At 44.3% G+C, this 19,223-nt stretch overlaps 1 protein-coding gene across 2 annotated transcripts; it reads left to right on the forward strand.

The window, feature by feature from the left end:
• The first annotated feature begins 4,919 nt into the window (after positions 1–4,919).
• On the forward strand, positions 4,920–19,018 carry nap1l4a (nucleosome assembly protein 1-like 4a). Of its 2 annotated transcripts, XM_064337040.1 has the most exons (15): positions 4,920–5,034; positions 6,257–6,305; positions 8,778–8,874; positions 9,235–9,376; positions 10,014–10,100; positions 10,602–10,733; positions 11,823–11,894; positions 12,017–12,156; positions 12,762–12,907; positions 14,972–14,991; positions 15,338–15,457; positions 15,555–15,590; positions 15,796–15,843; positions 16,413–16,444; positions 17,440–19,018. In XM_064337040.1, the coding sequence occupies exons 2-14, from the start codon at positions 6,278–6,280 to the stop codon at positions 16,416–16,418; spliced, it is 1,074 nt and encodes a 357-aa protein (XP_064193110.1). In that variant the 5' UTR covers positions 4,920–5,034; positions 6,257–6,277; the 3' UTR covers positions 16,419–16,444; positions 17,440–19,018. The 2 variants fall into 2 exon arrangements, with proteins under 2 accessions (XP_064193110.1, XP_064193109.1); XM_064337039.1 differs by lacking the exon at positions 16,413–16,444.
• The last annotated feature ends 205 nt before the right edge of the window (positions 19,019–19,223 follow it).

Genomic DNA, 19,223 nt, shown 5'->3' on the forward strand with positions numbered 1-19,223 from the left:
GTTTGTGTTGATTTGATTGATTGATTGATTGATTGAAATTCTTTATTGATCATTAAAATACACAAGGCCCCTCTAGCCAGAGATGCCCCAGGGGGGGGGGGGGGGTGGCTATGGAGGGTGTTGAAGGGGCATCATGAATAGGCAGCCAACGGGCTGCTAGCAGCTTCTAAACATACATCATTTCATTTAAAAAGAAAGATCAATCACAATACAAATGTGTAACAATATTAATCCATAAACATTCCAATATACAGTTCAGGTGAAGTGCTGTAGTGGTCCCAAATTCCTTGATTGAAAAATACCTGGAACATCATCCTAATAAATATTCAATCACAATATACAATATACAACAAAATGTATCCATACAATCATAACAATATACAGTGCAGATAAAGCTGCACCTAAAACATCAACCTAATAAATACTGTTCCATGCTGCTCATTTAAGATGGCCACTCAGCCATTTTTTCAATGAGGACTTAAAGCTAACTAATCATCTTAATGCTCATTGGTAGCCCATTCCAAAGAATGGCAGCTGAGTACAGGAAGGTGTCCTTCCCCATACAGCTCTTCAACCTAAAGGGAACCAAATCAGTTGTGCTCCTTCTTGTGGTGTAATTATGGTTTTCCCTAGTACAGGTAAAGTAGTTGCACAGGTACTTTGGGACAACATTATAGACAATCCTGTGAGCTGGACACAATTTAATCTGCAAAACTCTCTCTTCCACTCTCAGCCATCTGAGGTTGATAAAATGAACTGGAAGGAGATGCGTCCTAGATGGAAGTTTAAGGATCAAGCGTAACAATTTGTTTTGCGATGTCTGTAACTGTTGGGTAAGACGTAAATGGATGAGGGCATTAAGGAAGCGCATTAAAGCCACTGTATTGGGACAACTGAGGAATATAACTCAACGCCGCTTCAACCACTTCACGTCTTACCAAAGGAGTGAAGCTACTCCTTTGACTGTTGGGCAGGTGTTTTCAAGCTTTTCTGATCCAAGGACACCCACCTAGGCTCAGAAGCATCCAGGGGACCTCAATCATAAAAAGTTAAAAAAATAAAAAAACATTTTTAAAGGCTTTATATGTTTATATGAAATATTTTTCCAAATCTATATATAGTTATTGCATGTGAAGTCTGGCCAGGGAACCCCTGCAGTACATTCATGGACCACTAGGGTCCACGGATCCTCTGTTGGATTTTTAATGCTTGTGCATAAAACTCCAGGTGACCTAATATTACATTACATTACATTACAGCTTAGCAAGCTCTATCGAGCGACTTACAAACTTTACTTAGCACTTACTGTATCCATTTACAGTGGTATATACTGAGCATGCAGGTTAGTACCTTGCTCAAGGTACAACAGCAGTGTCCTTACCGGGTTCGAACCAGCGACTTCGTACAGCGCAGTTCCTTACCTGTGCACATCGTCCTATAAGCACACAGAACAGAAGAGAACTGGAGTGCTTGGTGATCATTGTGGTTAGGAACAGCATGGGTGTCCACTCAAAGACATCTTCTTAATCAGCGTAGAACAGAACCAATAAGTTAGATTTGTTTTACTGTTTTTGTGCTGTTCTGTTTTTTGCTCTCTGAACTTCTACTGTGGATGGCAGCATGGTGAGTTTTAAAACCTTTGAAACAAATTTGAAAAAGTCATAGAAACTTACAATTCATCGATTTGGGGGAAAGGAGGTTATTTCATATTGGTTAGAATAAAGGCACCAATGGCAGCAATATGGAAGAGGTACAGGTAAATTTGCAATGCTATGGAGCTGAAAAATATTGTTTTTCAGTAATCCAAATTTACCGCAGCAATGAGCATGTTCATTTTCCACCTCATTAGCTATTTACCAGTCTTAGCTTTACAGACAGGCTGTCTGTTTTAAAAACGATTTGGTCCCTCTGCTTGGCAATGTGTATAGCTGCTGCCATCCCTTCAAAGGTAGCTTTGTGATTTATGCAGTGGTGTGTGGATGCTTTCTGTGTGAATGGCTCCTACCTCCATGATTTACACCCAAAGGAGGCAAGCTGCAGCCAAGAGGGGTAGGCAGTCATTCATTTTCAGTGGCAGGGCGGGTACAAGCCTGTAGTGTTAGGGTAGGAAACTTGACACTGATCTGCCTGCTTAACCGTGGTCTGCTGGAACACCACACTGCCATTACACTTCACTGCTAACATGCTGCCAATGATTCCGGCAATACAGTAGGGACTAAATTAAAGGGTTGAAAACACACCAGAAGTTATGAAATATAATTCTTTTCAAATACAAGTTTTTATTAAGTATATACTGTATGACACATTCATAGCATGAATTTTTTTTTTTGGAGCGCTACTTTTGTGTTCTCATTAATGGGGGTAATTTGGAAAATGCTCCTGTGTTCATCTACAAAGTAAAAGAAAGCATGTAACAACAGCTCAAAATGTTGAAATTTGTGAGGAAGAATAATGTGGACCCATCTGAACCTACAATGAAAATGAAAAGCTGGTTTGTGATTGTTTACTTAGCCCAAGACCAAGTTTTCCATGCAGTAAATTTGAGGCTTAAACCAATGACTTTGTCTAAAGCCTACTTTCAGTGTCTTTGTGCTCTACACAACTTTCCTCCTCTCTGCTGATGTTTTAATCAATAAAAATATTGGTATTTTTATTGATTAAAATATATATATGGTAAGTGAAGCCTGTATTCCTGGCATAGCCATCACTTGTCGTCACTACTATTCCAAATGTACCGACCGCTACAATTCTACTGGTTAGCTTGGGTACATATTTTTACACTATAATTGAGGAAGCCATTGTTCAGTTTCAGGCACCCTTGAACTAGATTAAGGAGTAACATTCCGAATGTGCTATTCTGAATGCTAAAGGATTGGATGACAGGAGACACCAGGTCTATAGACCATTAGTACATTATAGAGGTGACTTTGCCTGTTGTGATAATTTACTGCTGTTAGGCCTGGCATCATTTAGGGTCTTTCAGTTGATCAAGTCAATGCAGTATAACCTCTCATATCTCAGCTTTAATGGAGCTTTTTTTACAGAATCCTGTGAAAGTGAATCTTCCCTCCCTCCTGTCTGTCTGTATGTTTGCCAAAAATCTGAACATAGTGAGTCACAGTAGGTGGGGAAATAAGGATGAGTTAGTTGAGGAACTCTGCTTTTATGTTTGGCAGCTGGTGTGAGACTTTCTTAAGTGGGTGCAATGAACTCACCAGCTTAGTACCTCTTAACATCTCTTTTTTGATGAGATGCACACCTTTTATTCAGTTTTGAAAATTCTGAATTTAAATTGTGGTGTTTCATTCCAAACTGGCCATTTTACCATTGTCATGTAAATCATACACATTCTGACTCTGACTTGTATTAATTTCCTGTTCTGTGGCTATCATCCCCTAGGCCACAATAGTGAGGAGTTTTTGTTCAGAATTAATTGCATCCACAGTTAAAGATCCTAACTTCCAACTTCTCTGACTTGGTTAGAGCATTAAAATATATCCCTGCTATTGGGTTTTCCCATGGACATTTGAGTTTGTGGTCATTGGAGGTCCTGAAAAATGGGGTTTCAGGATATTGGCTGCAAATACCTTTCTATCTCTCAAATAGACCACAACAACACATTTCTCTTTGGGTAGGATGATTCATTATAGCTTGTTCCTTGGCGTGAAACTCAATGCACATAGCCATTGTTCACCAACCTGAGATGTTACAGAACATTCTTTCTAAATCCACATTGCTCCTCAACTGAAGCAGACTGTACTCTTCATAATCCCTTAGATGAAAATGTAAGCCGTCTGTTCATAGGTCCTTCGGTGATCATATTTCACAGAACCGCTGACAGCTGTCCATGAAGCATGCATGGTTGAGAGAGCTGTTCAGTCCTCTGGTGTCAGAATTGCAGTAGCTCCCATTATGTTTCAGAATGGGAGCCTAAAAGAACATTCAGGGCTTGTGGGAACCTTGCATATCATTTTGTTGCAGACCAAACAGATCCTGGGTGATTTAAAGCCAGCCTACCCCGGGCACAACAAAGCCAACTGTGTCCCATAGTTTCAGACTGCTACAGTCAGCTAATGACATGGGCCTGGGCCATTAACCTAGGATGTCTGTGCTATACGACGAAGACTGTGCTCATGGCAAATGCCTTTACTGATTGAACCCACAGAGATATAGTTTCAAGCTATCACATATTGTGCCTTTCAGGACTTTGACATCATCATGATACATGCATAAACTTTGCACTTTGTACCAAACACACACGTTTGGAGATTCACTTCTTAGTTATTTTAGTCTTGCATAGTATGCAAGCGCCCGAAATTACAGTACAGTGTGTACACCTTGTGTGGTTATTTGCATCTGAAGGACATAGTGCCCCCCACTCTTTGAACAGGAGACATTAGTTTGAGCTGTGCATTTCAAGGTCAGAATTGAAAGCTGGCATACACTTTGTGTCTGACCCAAACAAAACATTTAAGAACCCTGAAAAGCTGACAGATCCCTTTCTCAGAGGTTAACTGTGTTTTTGGTTGGATGTTAACACGTTGATCCGTTTAAAAAAAATAGAAAAGCAAACAGCGCTATTCTTAAAGGATCGGCGTTTAATGACCACCTGTCAAAACTAATTACTGTGCATTTTCTTGAGCTAAGTTACGTAATAACAAACGCGATAAATACAATGAACAATACCTCGAAAGATATTTCATTAATATTTACCGTGTAGCAGATTAAATCAACTGGGTTCATAAATTCGTAATACTTTAATTCCCAGCTGGGCAGAAGAACACACATATATCACCGGCTATCAAGCTGTCAAACACTGCTCCAGCATTGGTTGGATAAACTTCTGTGTACAAATTGCACTACAAACACTTAACCAATGGTGTAAGGTGTTGTTTGATATTTGAGTCTTGTGATAGGGCGCGCGAGACTGTTTCAAGACCAATGATACGCAGGATTAATCCAACGTGGTGAGCTCCTATCTCAGCTAGAAGTAGACGCGTGAGAGCCGACGGGGAAGCAACAGCTCAGACTGAGGTAAGGTAATTTTATAAATACGTTTGTATCATAGTTTTCAATAAAATATGTTAATTTAATTCGGATAAGCAGTAATATTTCTCGTTATTGTCCAAACAAGGGGGGAAATCTCATATATAATAAAAATGCCGTGTCGTATTCGCAAGCTAATTTAGGATGTACCGAGCTAGCCATCCCAGCATGAGGGAGAGTTAACGTTCGCTATGAGTTCAAGAAATAGGCGCGCCTATCAATGACACTGGCCGAGACCATGCTAAACAGGGTAAACATGCTAAACGTAAGTTTCCTGTTTAGCTAGTTAGCGTGTTTATGAGTTCGCTACATCACATCAGTCGCTAGCTGTGCGTTGTCCCTTTGAACAAAATCTGTTAGCCACAGTTAGCTGTCGCTAGGCTAGCTAAAATTAGCTGACAATTATGGACCCACGTTGCTACTAAGAAAATGTGACACCGACTAAGATTTGTACGTGTGGGCATGTCACATGTGAGGAGACATTCCTGGCCGTCCTTGGTTGTTCGGTTGTGCTGCGTTGGTTGCCAGGTGGTCAGCTAACGTTGAAACGGCACGTCCAGGCTAGCTAGATATTTCATCACCGCTAGTTAGCGGAATGCGTCATCGGACTGCGCTTTGCATGTAGTTGACCAGCACAGCTTCCTGACGCTGCAACTGTCAGTCCAGAATATATATTCAACTCTTGTTTATGCGACACGTCAAAACGTTTACTTGGAAAAAGTGTGCCACACACTGAGCGTTAGTGTAAGTTGCTTGGCAGGATTACGTAGCACGTTCTGTTCATGATCACGGCTCTCAGTGGGTCTAAACATAGTTTCTTCCGTAGGGATGAGGTTCTTTTTTAAGAAAATTAAATCACTGGCATCATATTTTCATAACCGATTACTGTGGCTACGGCGTCTAACCTGTCTGGGATTATCTAGCTAACATTTACAAATTTGTATTGAAAACGGCGGAATCACTTATCTACACGGTTAGACTTGTTGGTATTTTGCACCATATCGTAGCTAGCTTGCATCACTCACTGTTTTATTGCAGCTACCACATGGAGCTGCTCTTACTCTCTGTACATTAGATTATGACGTGAGATATTCCCGTGTAGTAAATGTTTAAGTAAATGTAAAAATGAGCGAACTTTACTTAAGTATTTTAACAGTTTATGGAAAATGCCGGTGTGCTAAACTTTTCCTGTCATTTCTTGTATGTTCAGAGGACTGGCTGTAATTCGATAATGGAGGGAGACAACAATGAAACCAGAGGTAAAATACACGTGATTGTGGATTTCAGCCTTGATTAAGTTTGCTTATTACATTTTCTGCTAATCTTGCATTGATAATTAAATCAGTAAAATGGAATTTAGCAGGAAATTTGCAGTAGCCAGTTGGGATTTACTTGTGGCTTTCACTTGAACTTCAGGGTTGTGATGGTAGTCTCCTTTTGGAACTGAAGAGAAACTGCCAAACTGTATGAGTAGCTTTCAGGGGCAGTCACAGTTTGCACTGAAATGACATCTGACCCTGTTCATTACAATACTTATGAGCTACGCACAGGGGGTTTATAACGTAGCACTACTGTTGTTATGTATGTCATACACACTTGAGTTTGGCAGTCCACATTTGTGGCCAATGAGTTAAAACTGGTGAGATTTTTGCCTTTGTTACTGTATTTGCTGAGTTTTTAAATAAGGCCCCACCACTTTTTCACCAGCCTGGGAGTAGTGATCTTGCGGCTGCAGTGTGCTCTGCATACCTGCTCATGCACCGACGCTGACAGAATGAATAGTCCTTTTCGAACACGCTTTTGATGCGCCCGCACGTCCCTGTTAAGCAGCTATTCCCCGTAGATGGCGCACACAAAAGATGGATCGCTCATATCCTTAAGTAAATGGAACTGAAAATGAGAGGCCTATTGGGAGAGTGCAAGCTTTGTGTTAAGTGGAGCATTGTCTGTGGGGAATCGGGGGACACTTGCCGCATTAGTCAAGGCAGCTAGCAGCAAGTGTTTTTCATAGTGACAACATTCGCCCAGAGGAATTACCGCCACCCGTACGTGTCAACAGCAGTCCTAGCCACGGGCCAGCCGAACGCTGTGCACAGACTGCCTGTAAAACTGCTTATTTTATCTCCCAGGTGTGTCTAGTAGTTCTTGTTGCTTTGAATGCCAAATGCGGCGCTGCCACTGCGTCACACCCCCCCCACCCCCCACCCCGTATGAAACCAGCTCTTCTCTTTCTCAAGGTGCAGCTTCTGAAATATTAAACACAGGGTGGCCAATTAGTCCTTTATGGTCCGATATGGGTAATTAGTTTGTGCCCACTCCTACTTTGCTGTTTGAGATATGCGGAGGTGCCCGCTCCCTCTGCCAGGAGCTGTGTCAGGTGTCATTTTGAAAATTTCATGAAGCTCCTGATTTTACATCTCAAGGGCAAAAATCTTCCAGTGTGGAGAGGGAGGGGGAGAGAGGGAAAGAGAAAGAGGGGGAGGGGAGGGAGGCAGGCAGGCAGAGAGAGAGCGCTGTTTACTGTAGGGATTAGTCATCGAGCCATCTCATTTTTGGCTAATTTTGGGCCAGGTCACACTGACTTGCTTTAGGTAGTAACAAAGTAAACACTTGTCTGTGTTTTGGAAGTGAGCAGAAAGGGTTTGAGCCTATAGGGATCAGCTTGGCCATAGACAGTGTGCAGTGTCGCTAAAAGCACAGCATCATAAGCAGTTAACAATACGTCGTTCAGTTTGTTTCAGCACATACCCTTCGATTTGATGTTGGCCAAAGTTGGCACATGATTTTAACTGGTTCTGAATGTTTGTGGCTTTAATGTGTTTTGTATACTTAGTGGTGGGGGAGGTGGGAAATCTGTGCGCATGGTATGAATGGTTTTTTGTGTGCTTACAGCAGGTAAGAGCATTTAGTCAGGGCTGAGGCAGGAATGACTGTTTTTGTGTGGTTGTGGTATATATGAGTGTTTTTTTTTTTATTGTATGACCACGGCAGGTTGGAGTTTTTTTGTTTGTGATAGCTGTAGTTAACTGTGTTTTTATGTGTCATTGCTGCAGGTAATGGTGTTTTTGTGTGTGATTGCTGCTGGTAATGGTGTTTTTGTGTGAGATTGCTGCTGGTAATGGTGTTTTTGTGTGTGATTGCTGCTGGTAATGGTGTTTTTGTGTGAGATTGCTGCTGGTAATGGTGTTTTTGTGCGTGATTGCTGCTGGTAATGGTGTTTTTGTGTGATTGCTGCAGGTAATGGTGTTTTTATGTGTGAGTGCTGCTGGTAATGGTGTTTTTGTGTGTGATTGCTGCTGGTAATGGTGTGTTTGTGTGAGATTGCTGCTGGTAATGGTGTGTTTGTGTGAGATTGCTGCTGGTAATGGTGTTTTTGTGTGAGATTGCTGCTGGTAATGGTGTTTTTGTGCACGATTGCTGCAGGTAATGGTGTTTTTGTGTGTGATTGCTGCTGGTAATGGTGTTTTTGTGCACGATTGCTGCAGGTAATGGTGTGTTTGTGTGAGATTGCTGCTGGTAATGGTGTTTTTGTGCACGATTGCTGCAGGTAATGGTGTTTTGTGCGCGATTGCTGCTGGTAATGGTGTTTTTTTGCACGATTGCTGCAGGTAATGGTGTTTTGTGCGTGATTGCTGGTGGTAATGGTGTTTTGTGCGCGATTGCTGCAGGTAATGGTGTGTTTGTGTGAGATTGCTGCAGGTAATGGTGTATTTTGTGCACGATTGCTGCAGGTAAAGTGGGGGATCAGGTTATGCAGAACCCCCAGGCTTTGGCAGCGCTTCAAGACCGACTCGACAACGTGTTGCACACACCTTCCACCATCGAGAGGTGAGGACTGGCGCCAACGCGGTGCCATCGCCAGGGGAATGCTATGCCCAGGGCTCACTTGCAGCCCACCTTAGGTGACTATAGGGAAATGTGTAGATACGGTTACTGAGCAACTTTTCACTGAAGACCTGCTAGATTAGCGCAGCTGTCTAAGGCAGTCGGGTTTAGAGCTAGATATTTACATAAACTCTTAGAATGGAAGGAAAGGGGGCCGAATAAAAGAAGGGAGTGAAATACTGGCCTTTTCCCCTTGCAGCTGGACTCCTAGGAGAGCTTGCGCCAGATGTGTGAGGCTTTGGTGTGTCTGTTTCTCCCGCTCGTTCACTCCTCCCACTCCTCCTGTGTCCTCTGCTCCTCCAGCTTGCCCAAGTCAGTGAAGAGGAGAGTGAACGCCTTAAAGCAGCTGCAGGTCCGGTGCGCACACATAGAAGCCCAGTTCTACGAGGAGGTGCATGAGCTGGAGAGGAAGTACGCCGCCCTCTACCTGCCACTGTTCGATAAGGTACGTCGCCTCTGGGGATTACTGACCTGTAACCTGGTAACCCTCAGCCCCCTGGCCTCTTTATTAGTTGTGGAATTTCAGTGTCGGACTCCCCCCCCCCCCTAACGCAAGCAGTAGCCAGGTCCTAAGCTGGGGACAGACTGAATAAGCCGACAGTGCAAACTTGGGCCAAACAGGATGCCCAATATGGCAACCACATTCATGCCTGTTTTTTTTTTTTTTTTTTTTTTCTTCTTCTTTTTCCAGCCTTTTCTCTGTAATTTGAATTCAGGCAGGAAAATCATATACAACTTTTTTCCCTAGAGGGTCAAACAGTTTGTGTACAGTCGTCTTTTTTTTTTCTTCATTTGTTTAGTGGTTTGGTTTTTATTTTTTATGGGTTGCCTGTTTGTTTTTTGTGGTTTGTTTATCTGTTTGTTTGTTTGGTCGTTGTCTGCCTGTTTGTTTGGTCGTTGTCTGCCTGTTTGTTTATCTGTTTGTTTGTTTGGTCGTTGTCTGTTGCTTTATTTGGTGGTTTGTCTGTTTGTTTGTTTGATCGTTGTCTGACTGTTTTGTATTGTCTTCGTTGGATTTGTTTGTTTGGTGGTTGTCCCCTACCATGACATGCCTCTCTTCTCTTTGCGTGTCTGGTGTCCAGAGAAAGGATGTGGTGACGGGTGCGGTGGAGCCCACAGATGAGGAGTGCGAGTGGCCCAGTGACAGAGAGGAGGGGGAGGAGCTTGCAGTGAGTAATGGGTCATGTGACAGTCTACCTACCAGGTTCCTGTACTTATTTTTCCTTTTGTTAACATGCTTTCCCAAAGCTGTAACCGGTTATCCCAAACCGGTTATCCTGGTTGTTTTTTTTTGGAATGGCATTATGAGAAACACTCTACTCTTGCCCTTACTAAACTTTTCAAGCACCACAAATAAAAATAAATCTGCATGTGGAATACATGCGTTGTGAAAAGAATGTTCACTGTTTTTGCGATTTGGAGGATGCGGTCACAAATACCAGATGCTTGAATAAGCAGCCAGCTGCATGAATGGGTAGTATGTAAAGATGTGAGCCCTGCAAGTTGTTCTGAATCAGTGCATTTGTTGATGTCTGTGTGTCTGGTTATTTAGCCATTTGACATGATTTTGCATGTCCTCGCTTCTTTGGATAATTGAAGTTGAGTGGGTGTGTCTCTGGTTCATTGGTCACTTGAAGCGAGCAGGCCTGTCTCTGGTGTTGTCCTGACAGGAAGAGATGAAGAAAAAAGCCACAATAGAGGAGAAGAAAGAGGAGCCAGTGGCAGAAGAGGACCCCAAGGGAATCCCGGAGTTCTGGTTAACGATCTTCAAGAGTGTAGACATGCTTAGTGACCTACTGCAGGTGGGTCATATTCAAGAGTGTAGACATGCTTAGTGACCTACTGCAGGTGGGTCATATTCACGAGTGTAGACATGCTTAGTGACCTACTGCAGGTGGGTCATATTCACGAGTGTAGACATGCTTAATGACCTACTGCAGGTGGGTCATATTCAAGAGTGTAGACATGCTTAATGACCTACTGCAGGTGGGTCATATTCAAGAGTGTAGACATGCTTAGTGACCTACTGCAGGTGGGTCATATTCAAGAGTGTAGACATGCTTAGTGACCTACTGCAGGTGGGTCATATTCAAGAGTGTAGACATGCTTAGTGACCTGCTGCAGGTGGGTCATATTCAAGAGTGTAGACATGCTTAATGACCTGCTTCAGGTGGGTCATTGATTTAGCAGACTCTTCCAGAGTGACTTGCAAGAGTACAGTAAGTACATCCACCAGACTGTTGTGAGCAACAGTGGCAGACCTGCCTAATAACATTCCTAGATAAGTGTTAGTGATCTGCTGCCGGTGGAGTGTAGACATACTTAAAGGTGCAGTATGTAAGTTTGCAGAAATGAGCGAGAGAGAGAGCGCTAGATTTTGGAAACAATGTTCCACCTCCTCCATCTAAAGCCCTGCCCTCCTTACATTCCAAAAATGCACTGCCTGACATCTGAGTACGGTAGAGAGGACAAGAGTGTTGAAAAGTAAAGTAAGGAGAGTGAATCATATCATGCCTCATTCACAGGGAGAAAGTAGGACTCCTCATTATCATAATGAACATAAACAATGAACATTGAACATAGAGAGTGGCTGATTTTAGACTCTGGGCCTGTCAGAGACTGGATTTTATTTCTTAGAGTGTTTTTTTATATCGGGTGATGGGTATTTATAGGCTAGGTTAGGCATGTGTGCGCGCATGCGTGGCGGGGATGTTGAATCACGGCGTAGTTTTGAAGAGTGGGTCAGTTTCCCCCAGGCAGGCCTGGCAGCTGCAGGCACGTGTGTCTGATCCATGTGCTCCCAGTGCCTTCACCTCCCTGCTTTGCCTGCAGGCTAGCCTGTGACATTAAGTTATGAGTCACCGCCTGCCTCTGTCACCCCGTTTCTCCAGGAGCACGATGAGCCAATCCTGAAGCACTTGCAAGACATCAAAGTGAAGTTTTCAGAGCCAGACCAGCCCATGGTAAGTATCACCAACAAAACCTATTTAGTGTAGGAAAAAAAAAACAACCATGCCCCAACTTGTTTGGGTATGGAATATGACGGTTTAAGTGGTATGAATGGCTTTTATTATTTCCTTGGCAGAGTTTTACATTAGAGTTCCACTTTGAACCCAACCAATTCTTCAAAAACACCGTCCTGACGAAGGTGTACAAGATGAAGTCGGAGCCTGACCCGGCCGACCCCTTCTCCTTCGAGGGCCCGGAGATCGTGGACTGTGAAGGGTGAGAAGGCGGGCTTTCACTCCGTAAGGGGGTGGGGAGCATGCATACTGGGGGGGGGCTCGAGTGGCTCACAAGAGCAGGGTGAGCTGAGCAGCCCTGTCATCACAGGGTCCTGCCCAAGCTTTGTCAGTAGCCAGCTATGAAAAGGGAACTAGGGTAGGGTGAGTTTACATTGACTTTTGGTCCTCCAGGTACCCTTCTGTTTTTAAATGACTGGCCCGGCATTCCGTGGTTGAAAACCTGCCATTTTCATTGGCGCACATACCTGCCCTTTAGCTGGTGCCTGCTTTCTCCTGTTGTATGGTGTGGACTGTAGTGTGTGAATTAGTCTCTGATTCACTTGCACGTGCATCACGGCCATGCACACGCATCATCTGCAGTGCTTGTAGCGTGCAGGTGTAGATGTCGCTGTGGCAGCTCGACTGGCAAGATTGCCAAATCCAAATTGGGAAGGAGAAAGGAAAATAAATACTTCACAAAGCGTGCAGTGTGATGTCATCTGAGAATCATTTGTGGTTTGAACTTATTGTGCTCGACTTGAGAGCTGAGCTGTTCCCTTGTTGCTGAAGAGCTAACTGTACCCCGCTCCCCCCTGCCCCCCCCAGCTGTGAAATCGACTGGCACAAAGGGAAGGATGTGACAGTGAAGACCATCAAGAAGAAGCAGAAGCACAAGGGCCGCGGCACAGTGAGGACCATCACCAAGCAAGTGCCCAACGACTCTTTCTTCAACTTCTTCAACCCCATCAAAGGTGCAGCACGCTCACTGAACTCACGGGTGCTTCGACAGACTGGTGGTGCTCTGTAGCGCCCCTGACTCTCAGGCCTGGCTAGTCACCTGGTGTAGAGAGGAGTGATCACCCTGCAGGTTTTCAGCCCGTACAGCAGGTGGCGCCATTGCCCTGTTAGTGATGTGTGAACTGTGTTTCTCGTCTGTGAAATGCAGCGAAGGACATTTTTAGAGCTTTTTCCCTGAATGTGCTGCAGCAGTGAGTCCCTTCCCCAAGTTTAATCGTTCATATGATTTCTCCCCCCCACCTCCAGTTTTTTTCTGTGAAGTGTCGCAGTGAGAGACATCTCTTTATACACAAGCTGATCTGCGAGCTTAGTCCCATCAGCACTGTGTTATTTCACTGGGGTGAAATAAGGGTATTTCTTTGTCTGTTAGCAGACCCCCCCCCCCTGTTAACATAGCACATTCAGGACCAACCTCTCCATATCTTATTAACTTTTACACTTCACTGTCTCCCAGTCACATTGTGACATCAATTAATTCATTGGTGTGAACAGTTATTGCTGAATATTGTCTTGGCTATTATTAGTGAAACATTTTTCGGGTCAGTTGCTGCCTTGGGCAAAGGCTGGGCACAGAGGGATATTTAGAAGGATGCCGTGTTCCCATGGTGCAGGATTCACTAGCCATAGCTGGGCTCTGGAAAAAAACCCCCCCCTCAGCCCCTGGATTTTGTGCTTCCAAAGAACTAATCCTGAATCTGAAACCAGACCATTTCCTGATCATGTCTGATAGAGACAGAACACCGTGGTCTTGAGAGGTTGGCCGTAGAACCAGTTTGTGGTCAGTCAGATGTCAGTCTGTGTGCGCTTGCTCAGATGGAGGACAATGCTTCAACCACACTCTGAACTAGGTGGGATTTGGCTTCTTTAATAGAAGTGAATAGGAGAAGCGTGATTCAGCATGTGAACGCATTATGCAAAGACCGGTTTTGTAGGTTTTGGCTTGATTTGGGTCATTTCCCGCACTATAGGAAATTGTTTGCGTAGTTTACAGTGTTGGTTTACGTTTGTTACAGCGCCAAGTGTGTGTCACCGAATTTGGCATACTTTTATGTTTCTGTTTGCCATGTGTGGTATGAAGTCAAATGATAAAGATAAAATTTAGAATTCAGAGATCTTTATGGCTTTTCACTGAAACTGTGTGAAAGTATAGAACAGGGGTTGCCTGGCAACTTTTCTCCTCCCCTTGAGCAACTTCACTGCTCGTGTTCAAGGTCAGTTTTAAATTCCGAAACTGCACATTGCAGGCAGTGTGGGGGTCCTGATCCGTGTGAGGTAACCTGGTTCTGCTGCCTGTATTCTAGAGCTAATCCATGAAGACTCATCCCACTGAAGGGAAATTTAGGCTCTGATTTGGAAACCCGATGATTTGTATAGTAGACAAGCTGAAAGTTAATTCACTGGTTGTATGGCTTTGGTAAATTAAAAAATATGAAAAATTGTGTAAAAATATATATTCCATGATGTGGGGCAGTTAACGTGTCTCCGCCTGAAAGGAAATCAACTCAATTGGTAACCCAATTGGATGCAATTCTGTAGACAAGGTATAAGTGTTATCACTGAGTGGTTTGGGTTATTCGGTTGTGTGAGATGTGTGCATCGGTTGTTCTCTGACATGCGGTGTGATGTGTGGTTCTTGTGGTTTAAAGTGGTGTCATTCATGAGAAAAGGCTGGTAGCACAGGAATGCCATTCACCGCAGTGCTGACTCTCTCTGCCAGTTCACTGGCCTTCATTGTGAGGCGGACGCGGAAGAATGCGGCAGCACCAGCTCCCTGACTGGGAAAGCGTGTGACAGGGATGCTACTCCTTTCATTTTGCATTCTTGCTGCACGGGTAATTTTCAGTGTGACGATGTCTGTCGCATTCTTCATGGGGGCATAACCCTGTCATAAGAAACTCTGGCTTCAGAAATAAGAAGACATTCAGTTGATTTTGTATATATATGGTTTGCAGTCTCTTGGTGTTGACCCTACCCACAAGTGACTTTTTTTTTCTCCCCCCCCCCCCCCCCCCCCCCAGTTTCATCTGATGGCGAGATGGTAAGTTGAGACATATTTAAAAGTATAATGGATTCCTCACTTCCAAATAATATCATTAGTCTGAGTTTTTTTTTTGTAATAAAAAAATATATATTTTGAGAGATTTATCCAGTCATCTTGAAAGCTGGTTCAGAATCCACATACTTTTCTAAATGAATTTGGTTTGATTTGAGGCTGGAATAGATGATCCAGGGATATTGCATAATATCAGCTAATTTAAAGTTTCTATGGGGCCTTGGATTTAGGGAATGAGACCTTGATGGGATGTGAAAGGTATTCGGCTGTGTGATGGGTAAGTGTACCCCTATTCAGTGATGTCAGGTCATTGGTGTTGCTATGTTGCCAGGACGAGGATTCGGAGTTCACATTAGCCACAGACTTTGAGATTGGCCACTTTTTCCGTGAGCGGATCGTCCCCAGAGCTGTGCTGTACTTCACCGGGGAGGCGCTGGAGGACGACGAGAGCGTAGGTTCCCCCGCACGTCCCTGTGTCTGTTATAAAAACATGCTAGGAACCATGGGAAACTGTGTTTTTTAATGTACCTGTTTTGGTTTTCCTGTAGTTTGAAGAAGAAGAACTGGAGGAAGGGGAGGAAGAGGTGGGGCACGGTCACATCGTCACACAGATGGTCATGGTCACTCATATTCATGATCAGGATCACATGCAGTCAAACTCATACTCATGATCATAGTCCTGAGCACACAGCTACAGTCCTGATCACAGATCATCACACATCACACCACATGTTTTTGGAAGGTTGAGTTGTTTGGGATGTGTGTAATGATTTTCTTTAATGTGGATAGGACCATGAAGAGGATGGCGATGAAGAGGAGGGAGATTATGACCCCAAGGTCAGTTTGTGAAGCGAAACTCTAACAGGGCCTTAAACTAACCCGGTATAAACCAGTGTGAGCTCTCTCCTGTCAAACCCAATGACTCAACAGACTGTACAAAGCAGGGAAGCACTAATCATCACTAATCAACTGTAGAGTTACTGATGTAGGCCAGAGCCTTTGGTTCTGAAGTCAGAATGGGGAATTGATTGCAGTGTGAGTAGGTGGCTGGTGTGTATAGGGGTGCATGATGGGGGACGGGGGGGGAGGCCAGGCTCGGTAGCGTTTGGTCGCTCTGTGCCAGACCTGGGTCAAATACGTATTTGTTTTGGATTCAGATACTTTTCTGTGCTCTGTTGATCTTGCCTGGTGTAATTGAGCCTGCCAATATGACCAGAAGGCGGGCTTTGCACTTTTTGAGAGTATTTCATTGGATGCAAAACACCAGACAAGATCATTAAAGCGTATAAAAGTATTTGAATCCAAAACAAATACGTATTTGACCCAGGTCTGCTCTGTGCTCTGTGTGACGTTTAATTCTGGCTATGATTGTTTCTCCTGCCTCCCCCTCCTTACCTCCATTACAGGCATAAATCATTCCCACCCCATGCATTTATAGGTAAGGGAGAAAACAGATGGACCCTCCTCTGCTCCATCCCTCTTTCATTTTCTATCCCTCCATCCCTCTACCCCTATCCTGCTCTCCCCAGCTCTCCCTTTCCTCTGTATCCCTCCAGCTCTTGCTCCTTCTCCTCCCCCTTTTTCCATCTTCCCATCTCTCTTCTTCCTTCTCCCCTCAAACTCTGTCCCTTCCTCTCTTCCCTGGATTCAATCAGCATCTGTGTTTAACTGTGACTTCCAAATAATTTTTTTTTTTCTTTACATAGTTTCTCAAGTTTATTTTGGTTATGGTTGAAGGTTCCAAATTAAATTTTTGGGGGGCAAAAACGTGCCCTTGCTTTTAATTGTGGGATGAAGTTAAGGACATGTTGACTGAATCCAGGCTGCTGTCTCTTTCCTGATAGTGGTGTTCCTAACAGTAGTACGTGCTCTCTAATGTAACCCGGCCCTGATGTCTTGCTGGTTCTCTCCCTGTAGTATAGTTAGTGTGTTAATAAAAGAACAGTGAAGGACAGCCTCTCTATTAAAGGCTCCTCCTCTTCCCAGCTGTTACCATGGTTACCCAGGCTGGGGGTATGGGAATGTGTCCGGGCAAAGGGTTGCAGGAGGTCCACATGCAGTGACATTTGAAGGGGGTGGGGCTTGGCTCACTGTAGCGCACTTAATCAGTCTGGCCTTATACAGCTGCTCACCAGCTTTGCAGAAGAGGAGGGGGAAACTGAGAAGAGAGGAAGGTCCTTTGCTTTGACGTTTCACCATTTTTAGTGTAGTGGAGTCCTTTTCTCTGCCCGATGGGCCTCTTATTTGCCTTTATTGTGTGTGTGTGTGTGCGCGCCCTCTTCTGGAATATGCCATTTTCCATCCCCAATCTCCCCCTCCTCAGACACACATACACACACTATCTCTCTTGCACACACACACTAGCACACACACACACACACGCAGTGTTTTTACCACACATTTGAAGTGCCTCTCTCTCTGTGTTTCGTGCAGAAAGAACCCCAGCCAGCAGAGTGCAAACAGCAGTAACGTGGGGACGCTCTCCACCACCACAACTCTGAGACCCTGAAGCCAACCAGACCAGCCTGCTGAGAGAGCCACCGCTCCTCTCGCCAAACACCACTAAAGTTTTAACTGCATGACCTCCACTCCCTCTGTTATTATACTCCCTCTGTACAGCAGAGTAAAAACCCGTACCCCCCAAATAAAAATATATGACGGTCGTTTACGACGCTGTAAATATACAACTATAAACAGATTTATCGTAATTGTGACGCAGAAACAGGATGTGATGTGCGCCCACTCGGGCCACTGCGTTCAGAGTAAACTGCCGTGAACAGCCGCCTCTTCCGGGAATCGGTCTGCCACCACCACATTCCAGAGGCCGACGCGAATCCAACCGAGCGAGTCCAGCGTTCGACTTGACATCAGGTTACTCAGGGTTTTTTATGCCTAGAAAACAATGTGTGGAAGTCCAGCACGGAACTGTTGTGAAGAACTTTGGGGTTGCCTTGCGTTTTTATTTTTATTTTATTTTTTTAAATCCGTTAAATGGAAAGAAAGTTAAGCTTTTTCAGACTTTTCTCTTATTCAGAAGTTATTTATAGTAGTTTTGTTCTATTTTATTTTATTTTTTAATCTGGTTTGAACTATATATTGGACTGTGCTCTGTGTTCCGGAGATGAGTAGCAGTCTCTGCTGTAAGATCTATACTGTGTGGGGGGGGAACCCAGCGACTCGAGGGTTATATCGGCCCCCCAGCTGCTGTACTGCCCAAGCGCTTGCTAGCAAATTCAAAGTTTATTGCCAAATTTCTTTTTGCTATTGAAAGTGATACACTCCCAGTGCTCCGTGTGGTGCTTTACTTTTACACGCGGGAGGAGAGTCGTCCTGTGTGAAACACAAAGTAGAAACGGAACGTTACGCTGAAAAATTAAAAGCGAAACCGAAATAAACAGAAAATGCGTAGAGTGAGATCTCAGGTGTGGGGAGCAGAGGTGTGAACCCAGGCTAAACCAGAGGCGCTAGTCTCCGTTTAACCTCCAACGACTTCTCATGAGGGCGGGAAGGGAAGGGTGAAAGGGGTCAGTTTCTGTTTAATTACGTTTTAAATTTTTTGATTTCTCTAGCTGCACACTGAGACGGGAATGTGTGTTGAAGTTCTGAGTTAGCGCCTTGCTGCCGCACTGCAGCGCACCGCGCGGTTCTGTTCCTTTAAGACGCGCGCCGACGCCTTTCAAAGTTCATCCGTTAACCTGTCAGTCACAACGGCGTACTGAGGGGAGCCTTGGATGTCACATTAATGCACAGCTCGTTTGCTCTCTTCATCCTACGGGGCAAATACCAAAAATAAACACATGCAGTCGTAAGGCTCACTTGGCCTTATTTTGAAGCGGTTTATTGGTGAAAGTCAATAAGACGACGACAAGGCGGAGCATCACGACCCCTGTTTAGCCCTATTTAGACTGTTCCAGCTGCAGCTTTGCCCGGGTTTCCTCAGTTTGTTACTCAATATGGTGTTTTTAACTTGTACAGATTAGGATGTTCTATTAAAAGATGTGCAACATGAAAATCCTGGTTTTGTTTAGTCCTTTCACCCCCCTCCTGTGATCCCCATGCCTGGTCTTTGGTTTTCATTTCTGCTCTGCCCGGAATTCATTGACTGAAACGAACGCACAGGTATCTCGCCACGTCTGATATCTTGGGTCTATATTGGTTGTCTTTTGTAAGGCGAGCACAAAACCAGCATTGCATTACATTTGTGTCACGCTATTATC

The sequence above is a fragment of the Anguilla rostrata genome, chromosome 5, assembly GCF_018555375.3.
Source record: "Anguilla rostrata isolate EN2019 chromosome 5, ASM1855537v3, whole genome shotgun sequence".
Classification (NCBI taxonomy): Eukaryota; Metazoa; Chordata; class Actinopteri; order Anguilliformes; family Anguillidae; genus Anguilla; species Anguilla rostrata.